General features: G+C 37.8%; 1 protein-coding gene across 1 annotated transcript in view; it reads right to left on the reverse strand.

Moving 5' to 3' along the window:
* Window positions 1-23,084, reverse strand: part of znf384b (zinc finger protein 384 b) — a 59,567-nt gene that overhangs the window by 22,059 nt on the left and 14,424 nt on the right. The window contains 2 exon segments of the mRNA XM_051931841.1: window positions 4,659-4,920; window positions 6,764-6,831. Coding sequence (XP_051787801.1) covers window positions 4,659-4,920; window positions 6,764-6,829 — 328 coding nt within the window. The 5' untranslated portion in view covers window positions 6,830-6,831.

Consider the following 23,084-nt stretch of genomic DNA (forward strand, 5'->3'; position numbering starts at 1 on the left):
AACCACTGGGCCAATAATTTAACCTTCATGTTATCATCAAATGTAAAAGGCAACCCCAAATCATGCATAATTATTAACCATATTATTAAAGCAGATGTTAGTAATTTTCTCTTTAACTGATTTGTGCTCAACTAAGAAATTTTTTTTTCCATATATGAAAGTTGTTGAGTATTTGATTACCATTTACATCTGGCAAATGAAAGAAACTATAAACTCTGTTGTCTTTCAATCCTTATAAAACACAGTAAAGATTATGATTGTAGTTAAAAATATTTGATTTCTCAAAATACAATGGACTATAGTTATTAGAATTTTCAAAATAAGTGGACCAAAACTGTATATATTTTCACAAGTTATATTGGCATACAGCCAAATATGACACTGACTTTTGCATTATAAAACGGCTGAATGCTCTGCTCCCCATGGTGGTTAGACGGGCGAGAGGGACGGTCAGATGGATGGAGGAAGAGGATCTGAGGTTACGGGAGGGAATGGCAACACGAAGTAGGTCAGACAGATATGGAGGGGCGAGGTTATGAATGGCCTTAAATGTTAACAGCAGAATTTTAAAATGAATTTGAAACTTAATTGTGAGCCAATGAAGCTGCTGCAAGACCGGAGTAATATGGTGAATAGATGGGGTTCAAGTAATGATGCAAGCTGCAGAATTCTGGACTAGCTGAAGCTTATGGAGAGATTTATTACAGAGACCAAAGAGGAGTGAATTGCAATAGTCCAGACGAGAAGTAACAAGACTGTGAACAAGAATGGCAGTGGTATGGGGAGTGAGGAAGGGGCGGATGCGATTTAAGGTGGAAGTAAGCAGACCGGGTGATGTTATTAATATGAGATTGGAAAGATAGAATAACGTCAAGGATGACACCCAGACTCTTGACCTGAGGTGATGGGGAAACAAAGGAGTTATCAACAGCAAGTGAACAATTATTGGCTTTGTATAATGATGATTTTGAACCAATAAGGAGAACTTCAGTTTTGTCACTGTTTAAGAAAATTTGAAGAAAACCAGGATTTAATTTCAGCAATGCAGTCAATAAGCGAAGATGGTGGAAAAGAAGAGGTGGGTTTACTAGCAAGGTAGACCTGAGTGTCATCAGCATAACAGTGAAAATTAATGTTATTAATATTGCGAAACATATTGCCAAGGGGAAGAAGGTTATTAATATTGTTATTAATATTGCGAAACATATTGCCAAGGGAAAGAAGGTAAATAATAAAAGAAGTGGCCCCAGGACAGAGCCCTGGGGCACACCTGAAGTAACAGCGGTGGGTTGGGATGTGAAAGTTTTAAGCTGAATTTAACTGAGTGCGGCCTGAGAGGTAGGATCTGAACCAATCAAGTGGATTGTGGGTAACTCCAATCAAAGATAATCTATTAAGGAGAGTGGTATGACAAATAGTATCAAAGGCCGCACTCAGATCAAGAAGGATGAAAATAGTAATTAAACCAGAGTCAGCAGCCATAAGAAGGTCGTTGGTAATTTTAACAAGTACCGTTTCTGTACTGTGAAGGGGCAAAAATCAGACTGGAACTTTTCATATAGATTATTATGAGATAAGTGGGAGTGAAGCTGGATAGCTACTATTTTTTCAAGAATTTGGGAGATAAAGGGCAAATTTGAAATAGGGCAAAAATTATTGAAGTTAGTAGGATCGGCACCAGGTTTTTTCAGTATTGGGGTTATTGCAGCAGTTTTAAAAGATGAAGGAACAGTACCAGTAGTGAGAGAAGAGTGAATTATAGCAGAAATGAGAGGGACGAGAGACGGCAGGCAGGCTTTAACCAGAAATGTAGGGGGGGGATGTCCAGCTGACAAGTAGATGGCTTGGATTTGCAGATGAGAGCTGAGATTTCTGAGGAAGTGGGAAGCTGGAAAGAGGAAAATGAGTGAATAGGCGAGTGTAGTTCAAAGGAAATACAGAGAGAATCGGGATCGAGGTGCTGACGTATCCTCTGGATTTTCTCATTAAAAAAAGGACATAAGAGAATTACAAAAAGCAGTCGAGTAAAGGTGAGATGGTAAAGAGTCTGAAGGTTGTGTAATATTATTAAGTAATAAAAACAATGACTCGGTGTTACCTTTATTACAAGAAATTAGTGTAATAGTTGGATTTGGTTTGTGCTATACAGTCCTTATAATAAAGTACATGATTTTTATGCATCTATGTGAACAAAGAGTCCAGTTTTTTTATATTACCGTTCAAGTTGCCTACCCTTGGCTTTCAGAAGCCGAAGTTCAGGTGTAACCCAGGGGGCAGAAAAAGAAACAGATCTGGTTTTTAATGGAGCAAGAGAATTAAAAGTAGCATTGAGTCCAGTGTTATAATATGAGACCATTTCTTTGGGAGTGGGTAAATTATAAAAGTCCATTTAAAAATCAATTCTAGAAGACAGAAAATTCAAGTTAATATTCTTAATATTACGAAAAGATATGAGACGGGGGAGCTTAGTAATAGAAAACGTAAGTTTAGCATTAAATGAAAGAAGAAAATGATCAGTTATAGTGAGTTCATCTGCTGTAAGATCAAGAGGGACAACACCAGAGCAGCAGATCAAGTCCAAGATATGTCCTTTACAATGGATGGGAACATCAGTATACTGCTGGTATCCAAAACTCTCAAGGCAAGATAAAAAGTCTCTAGTGAGAGGGATATTGATATTGTCTATATGTATATTAAAATTCCCCAAAAGAATTATGTTTGAAGTAATTGTAGATAAATGGGTAAGAAAGGTAGCAAGATTGTTCAAAAAATCATTGTTTGAGTTTGGGGGGAGGTAGACAGTTGCAATGATGGTAGGAATAGGCCCACACAATTGACACACAGTTGATTCTAAAGATCTAACAGCAGGAGCAGACAACGGCAGGTCTTTCCACTTCTTGCGATAAATTATCGCTATACCTCCTCCATGGCCATAGGCACACGGTTGACAAATGTAAACAAACACGGGTGGGGGGGAGGTTTGGGAGGATGGATTCATTAAGTTGAGAAAATTCTTGTGGTTGCTGCCAAGTCTCGGTTAAACAGAGAAAGTCAAACTTGCGGTCAATGAAGAGATCCTGGATGAGATGCCCCTTGCTCGTGAGTGAGCGGATGTTCAGTAGACTGAAATTGACAATGGTGCTGTCGCATTTGGCAGCGGTGGTAGCCGACCAAGCTAGGCTGGCCAACACACTCTGGTCAGCATTCCTATCTGTGTTATGTGGAGGGTGCCGAGAGTTAGACCAGAATGAGTTAATTCCTTTCGAGGTGTCCATTCGGATCTCCGGTGGGACCCACGATGGATGTATGTCCGACAAGGGAGAAATATGATGTCCGGGTCGAAATGCAGCACAGACAGCAGAGGTACAGACTGGTGGATACACAGTCGAAAAAGCTCAGCAGCTGAGTACTGGAGTAGGCCCATCGCAGGTTGGCTAGCAAGCGACAGGAGACTCCAAACCAACATAAACCAGGTGAATATCCTACCATTCCACATTGTAGGCGAGGCCACAAGCAGCTCAGGCGTCCAGAGAACAAACCAGGCAGGTTTCGAAACGGGGTTAGGCTGAAGTTAATGCATACACAGACACGCAGAGATATCAGCAATAACAGCGATATCACCATCAAAATCACCAGTGATAGCTAAAATCAACAGTCTAGTTACCAGAGATCAGTGGCGATCAGTCCCGCCAGCGTTCACTCAAACCGGAATTTTTCATCACATAGCTACTGTTGCAACATGGTGAAGCTTCAAGTAATCAAATTACCATGCATATCACCACTGTTCAGTCATACAGTGTCGTATTATGCATTAGTATCACTTTCCATGTCAACATCTGATGACCAATTCACATCATCACTATCCCTCAATTCAAGCAATGATTTAATTTCAGTTCAATTTAAAACTGTCTTTATGGCTTTTCGTTTGCCATTGTGAAATCTGTTGGAGGCTCCACCCCACTCATGAATACTGATGAATACTGATGAATTACCTCAGAGTTACCATAACGTGGCAGAAAGCAAAGAAATATTTTTTTTTTTGCAGCATAATGTTATTTTATCCAAAAGATGGCAGCAGAATACATTCATGAGCGATATTTAGGCTTAACACTTAACACTATAAAGCGTATCATTATACATTACCCCAAACCTGACTCAGGTTTAACTGTAATAGCATAGAATTCCAAGCCAAAGTCACGCTTGGGGTTAACACCAAAGAGGTTGAAACATTACCATACCCTTCTCTAGTACAGAGCTCCAGACTTCTACCATTTGTTCACTTTGTCAATTCACTCCTGCACTGCCCCATTGACAAAATCAACATCAATTACTCACAATTTTCATTATTAATTAGCAACTGTAATTATTATTAATTTAACTGTTTATTACTTTATACACAACAAATACACTATGGAAAATAGATAGATAGATAGATAGATAGATAGATAGATAGATAGATAGATAGATAGATAGATAGATAGATACTTTATTATTCCCAATGGGAAATTCACAATATGCCATAGTACAAATGACATGGAGAATTTTTTTTTCCCCCGGAATTCTAATAACTATATTTGTTTGAAAAACTGCAAAACTATTAAAGCAGTGCCTTTCTATATTTTGTTTCTATTCTTTAAAAGATCACATGTATTATTTACCTGCCGTCATAATACCAGTAGAAGGCACTGGCACAACAGTGATATTTTGGGTGGTATGGGGAGTGTGCAGGTGCCCTGCTATTGAGTGATTTTCTTGTTTAGATCCTCTTCCTGCACCCCCAGAGGTTGTCTCCATGGTAACAGCCGAACCTGGCACAGTAAGTACAGCAGTGGGGTAGTGGGCAGGACCACCATGGGAAAAGCTGCTTTTCTCTGGAACAAGCTGCTCTTTCATTTTATTAATGAACATGGCGTTGTCTATCTGCAAAAAAGGAGCACACGAGTTACACGAGATATAAGTAGGAACATAATATAAAAAGAAACATACTTTAACTGACAGTTTGACAACAGTTGTACTTCAGTTATTAGTTAAAGTAACTTTTGTTAGGGTTATTTTAAAGACATTCTAAAGAAAATACAAACAAAAGCCCCAGGACTATAATTTGATGGTTGACTAAATAAAGAAAACCTTTTCTTTGTAGAATTTATGCTCTTCATAAACTTCTAAAAATCTAAAATATGGTATTATACACATACAGTGGATCTATCATCTTGTTCTTTAACCATTAAATTCCTAGTTGATCCTTTTAAAAAAAAATTTAAGCCACATGAAATTAAAAGTCTGTATTACTGTAGAAAGACTTCTCTTGAGTAGGTAGGGTACACATTTTCAATAAGATGATATATAAATCATTATATGCTAGGGTTGAGCGGTATATGGATACTGGAAAAGTACCAAGAAAACCCAAAACTAAAAATGGTATGGTACCAGAATTTTAGGTACTGGAAAATAAACATCATGCTTTGTTTTAATTGCCATATCTACATGGCAACATCCCCCTGATTGCTTTGAAGTGCTCAGGATTTCACACCCCTAACCCATTTATTGAATTTACCTCACAGGGACTTGAATGTGATGCATGGTGTGGTGTACAGGGAGGCAACTAGAAAGAGTGCTGGAATAAGATGGGGGTTTCAGAGTAATTCTTTATTTGCTGTGGAACCACTTTAGTACCAATATTGAGGTCTGAAAGCTGGTATCAATACCAAAGTCAAAATTTTGGTACCAATCCAATACTTTTATGCACACACAAAATTGGTGGACAAAATGGATAAAACTGGGAGAAAAATCTAGACTACATGACAAATGGAGAAACAAAGGTTTAAAGCAGTTTTATGTTTATTTCAGTTATCTGCAAACTTTACACTGCTATGTAGTTTATTTTCTGTTTTATTTTCTAGTTAATATTGTTGTGTTTAGCTATGTATAACCAAGCAATTCAGGAACTGAGATGAAAAATGCAAACCATTTTCTTTTGTTTCTAAGTATTTCTGCATGTATCTTTAGTGTTTTTGAATAATACCTCTTTTGTGTTCCATCTCTCTCATTTCTGTGGGAATATAAGCTACTAGCGCAGTAGGCTGCCTGGTGTTTTGTATTGATCAGGTTGATCACTGTTGCAGTGACTTTAAACAGAAAAACATGAATGTTTGCTTTTTAATTAAGTATTGCTTGTGGTGTTACCTTTGAAGTCTATATGTCTAAACCATTAAAAAAAGTACACAACTGTCAATGGGGTGAAAAAAAGGAGTTTAAAAAGTCTGAAAGGAAACTTCAGTCAGAATTACAGTATACAATCTGGGCATAACAATATCAAAAATTTGAGGTATTCTGAAATAAGAAAGAAGTCACTTGAGTATTTAGCAAGCAACAAGGCAAATCAACCACTTCCATAGTGCAGAGATGACAGTATTCAAATCTTGAAGGAATTTATTGTATGCAAAACCTTTGCAACCAAATATTTGAAAGTATTGGTGTGTTCAAGTAAGAAGTTAAGGCTGTATTTTACAATGTTCAAGCATTTATGTACAAAATCTAGAAATATAAAGTGACATTTTGTGCTTTTGCTTTATATTTATTTTCTATTTAAGTTTCAAATTGCTTGTGTCTCCTGTGAAAATATGTTTGACAATATGAATGCTAAAGAGGAGGGCACTGAATGTATGCCATTATGTCTCCAAAGACTCCTGATCACTGGCCTCTGTGAAACAGGAACCATTCAGTTGCAGAGAATAAGTACTTACTATTATCATTTTCAGCTTACCTGTCCTTGGACTGTTGGTACAGGTGACCAGAAGTACGAAGGATTGAAATGAGAATCTTCCATCATTCCTGTAAGAGAAATACTTGTCACAGCTGTATACAACCTGTGTTTTAACAGAGAAACATGCAATAACACAGCAGGACACAACAGTTACAGCACACAAGGACAGCACTGAGAAGCACATGATAGGTGAACACTGCATATCACCAGGCACACACAATGCACTGCCACTAAAGCAACTCTAGAACCAAAAGGGGGAAATCAAACTCAAATGGCGAGATGGGGTGTGTAGGTGAATGGTGAGTGGCAAGCTAAACAAACTGGAATACGCAAAATTTGTTTTATAGAATAAAAGCTTCTAGATGGACGGAAAAAAGTGAGCCCTTTTAGTCCACGCTGATTAAGGGCAGAAGAGAGGAGAAAACGGTTGAGCCAGGAAATGGCAAACACATTTAATATTCACACACAAAGGAAAAAAAATCCACAGCAAAAAAATAAGACCAAACACTACTACTTTAAAAAAGAAAAATCAGTTCGTCAGTTTTTTCCGTTGCATGAAAATATAAATCCTGGAGAATACATTTTTCAGAACACAAAAAGACCAATAAAATACCTCTAAAAAGAGAAATAAAACACTCGCATGATTCTCAATTATGGGTGCAGCAGCAAGAGAGACAGCAGAGTGTACCTAAAAAAGCAAACAGTGCATAGTTTTAATACCTTAATAAAAACGGTTTTCTTGGGGAGAATGTAAAACATTCTAAAGGTTATATATTTTGGTTTTACAAAAGCATTAGGCTTAAAAATCCAATAACCCAAACTGGTTCCTGTTAATCCTGAATTGAATCAACATATCCTTATGCAGTTACAACGCCTATTCTACCCTTCAAAGTTCATCCTTTATTTATGAATTTTCAGCACTGTTAACTGCACAGTAGTTTCACATACTTAACAAACAGACCTGAATCTCAAGTGATGTTTGTGTAGGGTAACTGTTGGAGGCAGTACTACTTATCTGGCCAAGGTATAGACGTGATCCAATCAAAAAATATTTTGAACTCACAATACATAGGTTATAATACAGCTATAACATGACTTAATTCAGACTACATTATGGAAATTCTGAGATCTTTACAAGAAAAAATGTACAACAAAGCTTACTTGTAAGAACAAAAAACTGATTTATCTTTCAGCTGTGGCTGTTGTTTATTGCATGCGCTGCATAAAGCTGCAATGCCCCTACATGTTATTCCAGTAATAATTCCTCCCATTCTAATGTGTCACTGCTCTAACAAATCGTTCCAAGTTATTTGTCTTGTCATGCAAATCAAAGAAATTAAAGGAACTTACATTATAGGTCTTACAGAGCAATAAACCTGGGAATTAAAATTCTCTGTTTTGACTTCAAAATGCTGTGTAGTAACAATCTCTCCTTATTGCCAGACACATTTTCTATCTAACCATTGCCTAAAATATTTTAAGATACTGATTAAGGATTGGAACTTATATTAAATGTGTTTTGTACAAAGCTGCAAAATCTCTTCATATAAGAGGCTGCAGCACAAAAACAGACACATGCAATCAAAGTAACAATAAAGTCCTCCTCATCAGGTTGCAAAAAGTAGTTTATCAAATATATTAAGGAAAAAAAAAACTTTCATTGTGATGCATAATGTTGTGTTAGCCCAACTGCACAGATGTTATCTCAGTAATGAAAACAGCCACCAGCAAAAACTACATGCAGCAGTGTGTGTTTTGTGAAAAACTGATGGCACATGTACCTCCTGCAGTATTTTACTTTATATAAATGATACAGAAGCTCTTCCCAAATATACCATTCTAATCAATTACTACATACTTTTATGGCTACATGTTAGCAATCACTTGAAAATGAATAGTAGTACAAATGTTCAACTTCAAAATCTCACTAATGAAATGTACTGGGCTCAGGTTGACAGTACCTACTCCATAGCTGCTATAGACTTCATATAGCAAGTAGGAAAAAGCTAAGGCAGCATATTTGTTGTATTTGCTTTCACTGGTTAAGGTGGATGTATGATCTGTGGCTCATTGGACATCACTTTGTAAATAGTCTGAAAATAGACTGTGGTATAATTTTGACCAATCATTTTCATAGAACATTAATAAACCTAGCAAAGGTTAACAGGTTAACAAAGGACTAAATAGTCATGTCACTGTGCAATATACAGTGCCAATGAACTGACATCCTGTACTGTGAAATTGTAACTGATAAGAACAGTCTGTACAATTCTAATCACTTTGCATTTTGTAAATATCTACACTCTGTTAATATACTTATGAATAATTTATCTTTTATGTCTATTTGTACCTGGTTAACATACTTAAGATTATGATTATACTTGTTATATATACACAGTGTGTTTGTGCCTTTTTATGTTTGCTGGTGTACATTGTCTTTCGGGATTACAGTGATCCCTCGCTATATCGCGCTTCGCCTTTCGCGGCTTCACTCCATCACGGATTTTATATGTAAGCATATTTAAATATATATCACGGATTTTTTGCTGGTTCGCGGATTTCTGAGGACAATGGGTCTTTTAATTTCTGGTACATGCTTCCTCAGTTGGTTTGCCCATTTGATTTCATACAAGGGACGCTATTGGCAGATGGCTGAGAAGCTACCCAACTTACTTTTCTCTGTCTCTCTTGCGCTGACTTTCTCTGATCCTGACGTAGGGGGATTGAGCAGGGGGGCTGTTCGCACACCAAGACGATACGGACGCTCATCTAAAAATGCTGAAAGATTATCTTCACGTTGCTATCTTTTGTGCAGCTGCTTCCTGAAAAGACATGCTGCACGGTGCTTCGCATACTTAAAAGCTCGAAGGGCACGTATTGATTTTTGACTGAAAAACAAACTCTGTCTCTCTCTATCTCTCTCTTTGTCTGCTCCTGACGGAGGGGGTGTGAGCTGCCGCCTTCAACAGCTTTGTGCCGCAGTGCTTCGCATACTTAAAAGCCAAACAGCCCTATTGATTTGTTTGCTAGAGATTGTTTTCTCTATCTATGTGACATTCTGTGCTCCTGACACGCACTCCTTTGAAGAGGAAGATATGTTTGCATTCTTTTAATTGTGAGATGGAACTGTCATCTCTGTCTTGTCATGGAGCACAGTTTAAACTTTTGAAAAAGAGACAAATGTTTGTTTGCAGTGTTTGAATAACGTTCCTGTCTCTCTACAACCTCCTGTGTTTCTGCGCAAATCTGTGACCCAAGCATGACAATATAAAAATAACCATATAAACATATGGTTTCTACTTCGCGGATTTTCTTATTTCGCGGGTGGCTCTGGAACGCAACCCCTGCGATGGAGGAGGGATTACTGTAACTAAGATCTCTCTCTATCTACCTCAGGTCACATGCCTGTGTTGAGCAGTAAAATAATTACCATTTAGTAGTGATATAGACAGGGTATTGTTACCTGAACATACCCAGAAGTCTCAAGACAGTATTTAGGGTTTACTGGGAATTGTTATCCCCCGTGGTGTTCAAGATATGGTGAGTTGGAGTGAGTCACTGGGCATGTCACATTATGTGATTAGAATGGATGGGAGTGTGCCGCTGACTGATTCCGACTCGCTAAGACTACGGAAAAGTACATGTAAGTAAATGTTATAGTTGATTCTCCTTGGTGAGATTATCTCCCTTTGTACTTATGATTTACTAAGATGCAGCCACAACTTAAAGAGTATAAAGATTTGGAACCTGAACATTGCATTTTTGCTTCCTGTGGATAATAAAATGTCTTTTTATCCTCATCTTATAGAGATCCTTGATGTGCATAGGGGATCCTATTGAGGAAGTGTGTGCATCAAAGGAGAACATCTGACTAAGATAGCCTTGAAGGATTACATTTTCCAGCTGGGCTGGGTGTATCTTGCCGTTTCCTATAAGGAGCTTAAGACTGCTTCAAGCGAATAACAAAGTTTCCTATGCCAGAGTTACACCTGTTACCATCTCATCCATTCAATATTTTTTCCAAAATGTCTGACTGCATTAAAGAAACTACGCACTGTAGAAATTAAATCAAGCCCAGAAATAGTTAACAGATAGCCACATCCTCACATTAACTCTATTTTTCACCCTAATTGTCTTAATTGAATAAGATCAAAACAAACAACCACTAACAATTTTTGCAGAAACTACATGACATAACATTTCAAAGACTTCACCTGTAATATTTACTTGTAAGTTCACTACAAAGTGTTCAAGGTGTTCTCACATGCTAATATTAGTCACAAAAGTGAAGGAAAGGCTTTAAACTAGTCCTAGGAGGGTTGGTGGGTTTCCACAATCTAAGGAAAGGCTTTAAACTAGTCCTAGGAGGGTTGGTGGGATTCCACAATCTAACTGATACATCCCATATTCCTCATTCCACAACGTACACAATTTTTCTGACCTTGGCAAAGTAGTACTGCAGAGGCTCACCCTAGCTGTAAAGTTTCCAAGGAAGAAAAGATATTATGCACAAGGCAGATCATCCATCCATTTTCAAATTAGGTTTGCCCATTTCAAGGTAGTGGGGGGCTGGTGCCTACCAGGGCTACAATGCTCAGAAGAAAGGAACCAAACTTGAATGGAGTGCCATTCAATCGCACAGCACATACCTCAATAATTACTAATTTTCAGGACAAATTCAAGTCATCAATTAACACATATGCATGTTTTAACCTAATCTAATCTAATCTAAGACAGTTTGGTGGCTTTAAATCACTTAAAGTAAGTAGTAACATTTTTTTCAGACCAGAATGAAGGCAAAATTGTCTTAAATGTGTTCAGGGAATGCTTCACTAAGTGTAGTTGTATGAGCTAGATAATGGCAGACTTCAGCACATCAGAGTCAGTAATGAAGTAATTTACTAGAAACTGCGTCTGTATTAACCTATTTTGAATCGGAAGAATGCAGCAATGGTTTCAGCTAATAAAAAAAAAATACTGATAATGATCAGTAACAGAACATGAATTTTGCTGATGCTATACCATCTCATTGCCTAGAAAGGCAAGATTTATTTTCCAAAAGAAAAATTACATTCTGCTCCTAATTAAAAAAGAATTTGGAAAGAATTGTAGGGTTGTATTAAATAAAAAACTAATCAATTATTTTTTTTTAAATGTAGGTATAATTATTGCAGTTAATGTCTTTGGATATTTTAGGCACAGTAATAAAATCTGAAAAAAAAAAATACTTAAAAGCAAGTTTCAAGTGAAATATACTGGATGGACATTTGAAATATGTTCAACGTCTCATGTTTTGCTCTTTCATCACTGTCTGCTTTGGTACTATTTTGTAATTTAAGTCATTTATTAAAATTATAAAATACATGTGTAGCTCTACTTTGTCTTGTGGGCTTACCTATGATGAATCAGCCTTGGGAAAAAGCTGTGGAGAAAATAGTTTGCTGACCTTTGCTTTAACAAGCAGGATCTGGCCCAGTATCCTCCAAAAGTGTCCTACTGCCCCTGTAAGGACCCTTTTACAGTTGGAAATAAATTTCATTCTAGTCCACAAATAATATGTCTGAACGAGGAGAGAAATGGAGATGCGTTTTGAATTTTCATACGAGACATTGGATGAAACCTTCTGAAATTGAGGAACTTTTTAAGGACTCCTGGATTCCAAATGTATCCTTTCTAATCAGCATCTATTCTAATCAGCTTCTAGTTTGCTGCTTCAACTCTTGAAAAAGTTTCTGTAAATGATAGAACGGCTAGCACATTTGGCTTACTTTGGTTATATACAGTATATATCCACTGATGTGAGCTTACAACACAGATTTTGTGCCAAAAATGTATATAGCATCAGGTAGCAGTTTTGGCATTGACCCTGCATACATCAGAGGTGTACAACTGATTGGCCAGTGACTACTATGGACCATTATATGTTCATGCTGTACAAATACATGATCAGGTTATAACTGGTCCATTTGTTGGCATTATCATGTTAAAAAGATTGCTAAATGTGTGTGTAGTGCTAGAATGTTGTAATCTTGCAAAGTATAAATGAACATCAGAAAAATTATATTCTGGCAGTATTGCAACTTAAAAGGTGCTTGACTGGTCAGTCTGTCACACTTTACACAGCATACAACACTACTTGACAGGTACAAAGCACTGAATACAGCAATACTTTCATCTCTATGGTATACTATGGTATATGTCAGAACATGCAATGTTTGAATTAAACAACAAGTACACCTACAACAATTAAAAATTATGATTACAAAAAATAACAAAATACAGTAGAGATTAGTGCTGGGCAAAATTCTATATCATCTAAATCTCATGCATGAGTGGATGTTATCCACATTTTCCACTGCAATTACTGCAGTAGACTGGCTAAGAATAACCTATTCCACTGTCAAGAGAATTGTACATTGTACTAAAAAACATTTTAATGTGCACACAAGTATTAATACAGGTTTGCATGGCCCCATAAAGTGATAGTGATAGTTTTCAAGGGGTGGCACTAATGAAGAGAAGATAATCACATTGCATGACAGTTGCAGTCAAAATATAGAACCTTTTTATTGAACAAATTTTGCAAACAACTTAAACTATAATTTTGACAACATATTTTCAACCATCCAAAAAGGCATTTACACTTTAATGTTAATGTTAACAATCTCTGTCCACTGACACGTTAGCTATATGGATTGTAATGGTGTTGGTTATCTCGATCCACTGCTTGCTTTGTTTGTCGTAGGCAGTACCTCTAGCAAACGCGTCTACAATTGACGTCTGACTCAAGTGTCCTCTAGCTTTTTCAGTTTTACCATAGGACGTGGAGGGTGTCAATCTTAGTTCCATACATTCATGGTACTCCAAAGCATGTTTGCGGCTAAGGTGGTGCAGCAAATTGCTCGTGTTGCCGCCTCTGGCGACAACTTCAGCACGACAGCATTTGCAGTAACTAGTTGTTTGGTCCACATCCGACCTTTTAAAATCAAAGTATCTCCACACAACAGACACGGCTCCTTTTTCCAGCAAAAGTTCTTCTGTGTCATCATGTTCAACTTAATCGTCTGCTACAGCTTCAGTTTCAGAATGTTCTCTGTCCATTTTCACCGCTCAATACCTCCACTAACGCATGTACTCCGTTGCATGCGTGTTTAGCGGTGTAGCAGTGAGAGAGGTCCCCCCTTAAACAATTTCTCGCTGCGCCACGTTCCAAACGTTGTTTAGGCTATTTAAACCGGTGTTGCGGTATAAGAAAAATCCATATAACAGAAATAAAAAACGGGTTTTGGTATGAACTGGTATATCTCCCAGCACTAGTAGAGATCATTTAACATTTGGGAATGCTTAATGCCATATCTTGCCATTAAACAGGCTGTGTGGTGTAGTAGGTAGACCATGGACCTTAAACCACAAAGATGCAGATTCAGTCTCCCATATTTTACATATTGTGTGACCCACAGTAAGTTACTTTATTTATGTACAATTCTATAAATACATGTAAACAGTTTTAACAACTTAACTTGTAAAGCTTTTTAAGCATTGAAAAAGGCAATTAATAAAATGAATTATTATTAAACACAACACTGAGCTACCACATACACGGAATGTACCAACATCCAGCAAAATGAACAGCACCTGGCATGTTAAAACAGGAGAAGTAATGCAGGCAGAATGACAGACATATAAACAGATAAAACAAAAAAAAAAACAAACTGAAAGATGGACTAGTCCACTAATCTTTATTGATCCTTGAAGTAAAATTAACTTTCTCCAGAAACAACATACAGCATAAAACACAGTACAAAACAATAAAAAATAGCAATTACTACATTGTTAAAAAGATGCAGAAAAACCATACATATATAATAATAATAATAATATAAAATAATGAAAAATTATAGTTATATAGAAATGTGGGAGACATCAAATAAGCAAATACTGTTTGAGTAGCAGCTTTTAGCACACCATGATAGAACAACATGGTGACAAAAACTGATCCTTTATAGATCATGGAAACCGTTGGTAGCATTAGTCATAACAACCTATAATTTTACTAGCAGCCTCTTTTCTGCCACTGTCACCAGTAAGTCCACAGCCAGTAATGTAAAGCCTCTGGCCAGTTTATTCATCCATTCAGCATCCTCTTAGCTGGTCTCCAAGCACATTGGCCAATATGCACATGTAGAACATCTCCATTATCTAGTGGCACACATTGTTAAGACTTCAAAGTATGAGCTTGTTCTGATCCCTTTTTTGTTCCACAGGTGTGTTTTTTTTTATTAAATCTATTCAACTAGTACTAGGGTGTTGTATCATGTTATCCATTATGGATGTAATCAGAACTCAAGCAAAACGACACCTTTTATTGGCTAACTAAAAAGAATACAATGTGCAAGCTTTCAAGGTAACTCAGGCCCCTTCTTCAGGCAGGATGTGAACAACGATTGCATGTCGTCTGAAGAAGGGGCCTGAGTTGCCTCAAAAGCTTGCATATTGTAATCTTTTTAGTTAGCCAATAAAAGTTGTCATCTATTCAACTACAAATTCTTAGGATAGACTCCCAAGAATGTATTGGTCTTCAAAACCTCCACCTCTTCCTCTATTATGACGTCTATTGATTTCCAGCACTGCTTGGCATACTGCAAGTTCACCACCAACTAATTTGCCTTTGTAATGTTCAATTCCAGTTGGAATTCAAACTGTTTTCTGTTATTTAGGCAGTTCGTGACAGAGCACACTGTGGACATCTACCAGGATAGCTTTGAGCTTATTCAACCAACCAGAGATTAAAGAACATAATGTAAGCTTTCCTCAGGTGGGAGCAGGCACTGTGGAGCACATAAATGAGAGCACCACCAATCCATTTTGACTGTGGGACAAACAGCTTGGGATTCAACTGTTCCGTACCCAAGGATTGAAGTTGATTCAGGAACAGCTTCCCAAGGGACTTTGTAATGACTGATGTGAAAGCTGCTGGTCTGTAATCCTTAAGAGCACTGGGGTTTCTTATTTTGTAGACACTGGGACTGTGCAGGATGTCTTCCACGGTAATGATATCCTCTGCAGGTTTGCAGAAAGGTTGAATAAGTGCTGAAGGATTCCACAGATATGGCAGCTACACATCTTGTACCAACACATGTCTCCATGCCTGCACAGCTTTTAAAGATTTCTGGGAGGTGGAGTGGATTTGTACGCATCAGCGATGGGAAGGATGGATCTTCCCTATCTAGCACACAAAATTAACTTTTTTATTTATTTATTTATTTATTTTTTTAATATAAAAGGTAGCTGCATTAGAAGAGTGCTTCACAGGTGGATAGCTGTGCTCTAATTTTAGGATTGTCCCTAGTATTGTTAGTTGAGACAGAATGGGATGTAAAAAGGTACACACTGCAAATGAAACAGACACATTCCCATCTTAGCACCCCCTTACCCTTCTGAGACAAAACAAGATCTCCCTATGGATCATGCAATACCAACTGAAGAGGGTAATTTGAGTTCTGCTGTTCACAGAAGTCACAATAAATTGATTGATCCTGCATGTTGGGTAACATTTTTATTCCATTATGGTTTTTTGAAAAGAAAAGAAAAAAACTCTTACCAGTAAAAATTAATAGAATCTATAAATGGATGATATTGGCCTGTCAAAGATCCTGTAAAGTACCAGTCAATATGGTAGAGAAAGAAAGATTCAGGAAGGATTAGTACATTGGATGCAAAATACTAGTTGTCTGACCACAAATGCAGTACTTCCTTCGGTTAACTAAACCAACAGGTTGTAGAAATTTTGTAATGATTTCCGTTGGCTCAACCAAGTTTCTTGTTTCAGTGACTTTCCTATGCCAAGAGTTAATGATCTTATCGAGACTCATTTCCTAAGCAGGGCTTAAACTTAATGTGAAACAACAAATAGGGGGTGGGGATGTTTTCAACACTGAGTTTATAAAGAATGGTATGATCATCAAGGATGACCCAGTTTTAATGTTACACGTACTAATTAATTCACTGAAATTTATTTCTCTCCTTTTTTTCCTCTTCATCTTCTCTCACTTCTATGTGGTGTTTATATTCTTGATCATTAACTTTCTTCAAACAGATCGGTCCTGCACCTCCTCACCAGTCAATCCCTTTTCCTTCAGATCTTCTTTTACTTTATCCATCCACCTCTACTTTGGCCACCCTTGTTTTCTCTTCCTCTGTACTTCCACTCCCATCACTCTTTTGCCTACATCTCTCTCCTCATCACATGTCCATACCATTTCAACCTACTGTCATATACTTTCTTAGATATCTCCTCTACTTCGTTTGTACCTCTGATTGTCTCATTTCTTATTCTGTCCATCTCTTCTATAATATCCATTTCATCACTCTTATTTCTGCCACATTTAACTTCTTCTCCTGTACTCCCTTTACTGCCCATGTCTCAGATCCATACATCATTGTTGGTCTTATCACAGATTTAAAAACCTTACCTTTAACTTTCCCATTAATTTTTCGATAAAAAAATACTCCTGTTACCTTCTTCCAAACGGTCTATGCACACTGCACTCTATGGGTTATTTCTGCTTCTAGTTTTCCATCTTGGGTTTCCACTGATCCTAGATATTTAAATGTATCCGCTCTTTTCAATAGTTCTCCCTGCGGCTAACACATTACACCAACACTGCATCATCACTCCCTCATACATATACTGGTCAATCCTCACATACTTCTTTGGTGTTCCTTTCACTCTCATTGATCTCTAAGACCTCCAGACCTCTATCATAAGCCTACAAATCAATCAACACCATATGCAATGCTTTCTGTTTTCTTGATGCTTCTCTATCAGCTGTCTCAATGCAAAGGCTGCATCAGTTGTTCCTCTCCCTGGCATAAAACTAAACTGCTCTTCCTTTATGCTGGTCTCTTCCCTAAGCCTTCTCTATATAACCCTTTCCCATATTTTCATTGTGAGTGTCATCAGCTTTATCCTTCTATAGTTTCCACAATCCTAAATATCACCCCTCTCCTTATAAATGGATGCATTCATACTGTTCCTCCACTTCTCTGGTATTCTCTCTTCATAGATCTTTTGCATTATAACCCACAACACATCCACTAACTCTTCTCCTAAACTCTTTCACAGTTCTGTTGGTATTTCATCCAGTCCTGCTGCACAAACACCTGATTCTTTAATTTTCTAAATTATCTCTCCTTTTTTAATTTGTTTCAACTTTAAGGCTACCATTGTGAAATCAAATGGAAATTTAGGATTACCATTATTTTAGACTTCATGTAAAACAGCCTTTGTTCTCTTGTTTTCTGACTACAGTTAATTGGTCAGACTTTTTTTTCAGTTTACGCCTGTGTATTAATCCAGTCAATTATTGAATTAGAGCCACAGGTGTCGAACTCCAGTCCTGGAGGGCCGCAGTGGCTGCAGGTTTTCATTCTAACCTTCTTCATTAGTGAGCCGTTTTTACTGCTAATTAACTTCTTTTGCTTTAGTTTTAATTAACTTGACTCAGGCCCCTTAATTGTCTCTTTTTCCTTAATTAGTAGCCAAACAATAATGAGACATCAAACAAGCCACCATATGACCAGCTCACCTGTGCCCATCACACAATATCTGAAAACAAAGAAAGGTAAAGATCTCTGTAAAGTTGATCTCTCAGGTCACCAAAACATTTTGACAATGTTCTTAGAAAAAACAGAAAAATCAACAGATTTAGAAATGTCTGCTGTGGCAGAATGAGAGCAACAACAAGCCATTGAATTAAACAACGGGCTTAATTAACAGCAAGAATCAGCTTCTCATTAAGGGACTGTTTGGAGTGAAATTGGTTGGAGTTTGAAATCCCAGTTTAGCAGGTCATCTGTTGGCTCGTTTCATGTCTCATTTCTGTTTGGCTGCCATTTAATGAAGAAAGGAATCAATTCAGAGGACTGAATCCTTAAAAACAGGGCTATTGAAATGAAGGGAAAAGGAGTTAATTAGCAGTGAAAACTACTCACTGATTATGAAAAGGGTTAGAATGAAAACCTGTAGCCACTGCGGCCCTCCAGGCCCGGAGTTCGACACCCCTGACCGCATGTACAGAAATTACTTTGAACTGCAGATGGCATCCCACTTACTCCAACTCAAATATAAACGTACATTTAGAATTTGCTGATTCATGCAATGTAGCCCCACTAACTGCAGATTTCTGCAATTATGAGCTTCCATTAACCCATTAGTTGTCGTTATGTCTTATCATCAGGGAGAGCTGCCTCGTGCTTCACAGAATTATGAATACAGCCACTGAATTGAATCTCTGATCAATGTGGAAGTTTTGAAACACTAACTAGATACATTTTATTTTAGAGTGAAAATATAGAGAAGCCTTTTGCAGTACAATTATAGATGAATGTATGTGACACCAGGTACAAGTTGGATTCTATCTTGTGTTTAGTGCTGTCAGGATAGGCACCAATTCCTAGTGAAGCCAGTTGGAAAATGGATTATTGGATGGACAACTGTAGCCATGTACATAATAATCTGTGTATGACGCTATAGCCTCATCAGGACGCTAACACAGTATAGTGCCAACAGATTCTGAACAGCAAGTTTCACAGATAGCATTATGCGTGAGCTGCGATAAACAATATGTCAGGGAGTTTACAGCGCGAAAAAAAAATATTTGACAAGGTTTTGGACTTACCGGCAGGTTGTTTCTTTCTTGCTTTTTCAGATATTCCGGTATTCATTCCAGCTACAATCTTCACGCGTAGTTTTCCATGTTCACTGGCCAGTGTTTTAAGGGTGGCAGAAAATCTAAGCACAGTCGCAGGTGTCTGGGAAAGCCGAAAGACAGCTATAGGCGAATCCATTTTGGATTAATAATGCATGTGAATGGTAATGTTTTCTTTTTTGTCTTAGTAACCTAAATATATATTTTTTTTAGTGTTTCAATATGTGTATTTTGCTGTCGGGTGTTTTGATTTTTGTTGAAGGTGTATGATTCCATCAGCAGGCCCAAAATGGTAACTCCCTGTGTGTAAGAAAGCTGGATAGAGGAATCGAGACGCCTTTCTAAGTACAGTTGTGGCCACAAGACAGAAAAGGTGGGGAACTATCGATCAGAGAGATTTGAGATGAAGTGTTAGACTGTGTGAGGTGTGCCATGCTAAAAGGTGCCTGAGCAGGTGGTTGTTGAGGTTCCTGAGAACCAATAACAGCTCCTGAGATATTTTTTTTTTTTTTGAGGAGCTGAATTTATGACATGGACTGAAACAGAATCCAGTTTTGATTTATTTTAAGGCTGCTGATACCCTTACCTGAATTTAACAGCAGGGTAACAGCCTCTTATTGTTTTACACATGCTATTTTTCTTCTTTGCATTTTCATAATTAGAATTGTTTTGTCTTGGGACTATATTTTTTGTGCAAACCATTCACATCAGCAATTTTTTTTTTACTATTGTGGAATAAAAAAAATACCTTTTTCTTGTACATCTGCCTCTCTTGTGCCTCCCTTATTACCCCCTCGGTCCTGGTCTGTCGCAAACTACTAGAAGGCCATCTGCTTTACTAGACAGCTTGTGACACTGTGGATGAATATAAAGCTACAGTTTCTTTATTGCATTTTATAAAAAATTTTGGATGAATATAAAGCTACATACTTTCTGTAGTGCAGTTATGCATGTCACTGCATCTCATTATTTTAACTCACTCAACCAACAGTTAATTTGTCACGTATGCTCTAGAAAAATGCACAATTCATGTATTTTTATTCCTCATGTAATTCCATAATAGCAAAAAAGTGGCAATGACGATAACCCTACTTTTTTGTTTAAAAAAAAAAAAAAAAAAAAAAAACTCAGACGTCAGCGCTAGAGGATTGTGATTCCGACTACGAATGCCGTGAATGTAATTACCCCGATCTACATGGTGTCAAATACACGAACCACACGCCGTGGCGCAACGTTAGGGGCTTCGCCTCTAGCGCTGACGTCCGAGGTTCGATTCCCGAGAGGGAGTGCAGTAGAGTGTGTATGCCTGATAAGCCCAGAATTAGGGCAAAACACGTGTCACGTACTCTTTGCATTATTTGACAGTAAACTATTTCAACCATTCTATGATCTACTTCTCACAACTGAGGGCATCGTGGCGGATGTTAGCCGACTTGCTGACCAACCACAAGTGTTACCTGGTAGGTAACCACCCATACAATCAGATTGTGATTCAGACTACGAATGCCGTGAATATATTATATATATATATCTATAATAATAAAAGGCAAAGCCCTCACTGACTGACTGACTGACTCACTCACTCACTGACTGACTCATCACTAATTCTCCAACTTCCCGTGTAGGTGGAAGGCTGAAATTTGGCAGGCTCATTCCTTACAGCTTACTTACAAAAGTTAGGCAGGTTTCATTTCGAAATTCAAAGCGTAATGGTCATAACTGGAACATATTTTTTGTCCATACACTGTAATGGAGGAGGCGGAGTCACGTATCGCGTCATCACGCCTCCTACGTAATCACTGTGAACTAAAAACAAGGAAGACATTTACAGCACGAGTCACACGCGGGAACGAAGGTAAATGACGTTAATTTTTGACTGTCTTTTAATACTGTGTGAGCATACATATTAACACATGTGCAATTAAACGTGTGCATTTACGGGGTGATTTCTCAGGCTTAAAAGCTCACCTTTTATCAACCGCGGGAACAAAGGTAACTGACATTGTTCACTGTCTTTTAATACTGTGTAACCATACATATTAACACATGTGCAATTAAACGTGTGCATTTACGGGGTGATTTCTCAGGCTTAAAAGCTCGCCTTTTACTAAAAAGGTAAATGCAAAACTATTTTCAATCAGTTTATTGAAACGCTCCCGTTAAGGATTGCAATAACATATTCGCGAGATAAAAGAACGAAGTAGGGGGAAATGGAGGAAGAGCCGCAAACAGCGAACACCAAAAAATTAATTAAACAATTGAGAACGGAGCGACTTAAGCATACAAGCATGTTCATAAGGGAAACAAAGCACGGTGTAAAACGTAAGTTTAAATTAAGTTTATAGAAACGCTCCCGCTGCGGACTGCAATAACATATTCGCGAGATAAAACTTTAATGAGAAGACACGAGGTATAAACGAACCACACGCCGTGGCGCAACGTTAGGGGCAACAGTTTCAACCATTCTATGATCTGCTTCTCGCAACTGAAAGACGGCACATGGCGGATGTTAGCCGACTTGCTGACCGCAACGTTAGGGGCTTCAACTATGGCACTGACGCCACATCTCAGTGCCAACACTTTGCAGACTCTACTTAAAAGACACGCCCTCCTCACTGGACAGTTAAAAAGACCAATCAAAGTAACGATGACATCAAGTATTACCCAATCAAAAGTAGGAAAGGAGGCATCTTCATAAAATGCGTGTGGGATGATTTGCATGAGACGCTGCTTTAAAAAAAAAATGATAAAAAAAATACGGGATAAATCCCGTCCAGTATTGATTCAAAACGGGACGCGCAATTTCATTCTCAAACGCGGCACGATTCCGTATTTTAAAGGACGGGTGGCAACCCTACAGTGCCAGGTAACCACCCATACAATCAGATTGTGATTCAGACTAGGAATGCAATGAATGTAATTACCCCGATCTACATACAAGGCGAAAGTCTTGCAACATTCAAAGATGATGGTTTGGGATAAGTACACCATACAACATAAAAGAGCTTATGAAGCCTTGAACCGAAAAAAGCAAGATCTCAGAGATCGTAAAAAAAAAAAATAGGAGGTAATGTCGTTTTACTCGCTGTAGATTTTAGTCAAACATTACCAGTTATTCCACGAGGGAGACCAGCAGATCAACTCAATGCGTGTTTAAAATCCATGCTTCTCCCACGCTCGGTTATATGTCGCGTGTTCTCGGGTAGGTGCACCAAAAAATGTATACATTTATGCATGTAATGGGCAAACAAAAAATGAGGTATACCCGAAGGCACTGCAGTAGTACTTAATGTAACTTTACTTCTTAAATGTTAATGTTTTACTGTTTAATAATTTATACGCTTCTTATATGTTGTTCAAATTCTTTTATCAAAATACCACTGACAGCGCAATGCACGATAACATGGAGTGAATACACCATACGCATCCGCCCACGGCTGCCCTGCTGTGCGCAGATAGGAGTTGATTCTACAATAAAATAAAATAAAGATAAAAAGAGTAAAACAATCATCACCCATAAAGCGGATAGTAGACGTGACGTACTATATGTGTACCACATTTCAAGTGTATAGGTGAAACGGTTTGCGAGCTACAGGTCATTTAAAATCCTG

This window comes from Erpetoichthys calabaricus, chromosome 9 (genome assembly GCF_900747795.2).
Source record: "Erpetoichthys calabaricus chromosome 9, fErpCal1.3, whole genome shotgun sequence".
Lineage (NCBI taxonomy): Eukaryota > Metazoa > Chordata > Cladistia > Polypteriformes > Polypteridae > Erpetoichthys > Erpetoichthys calabaricus.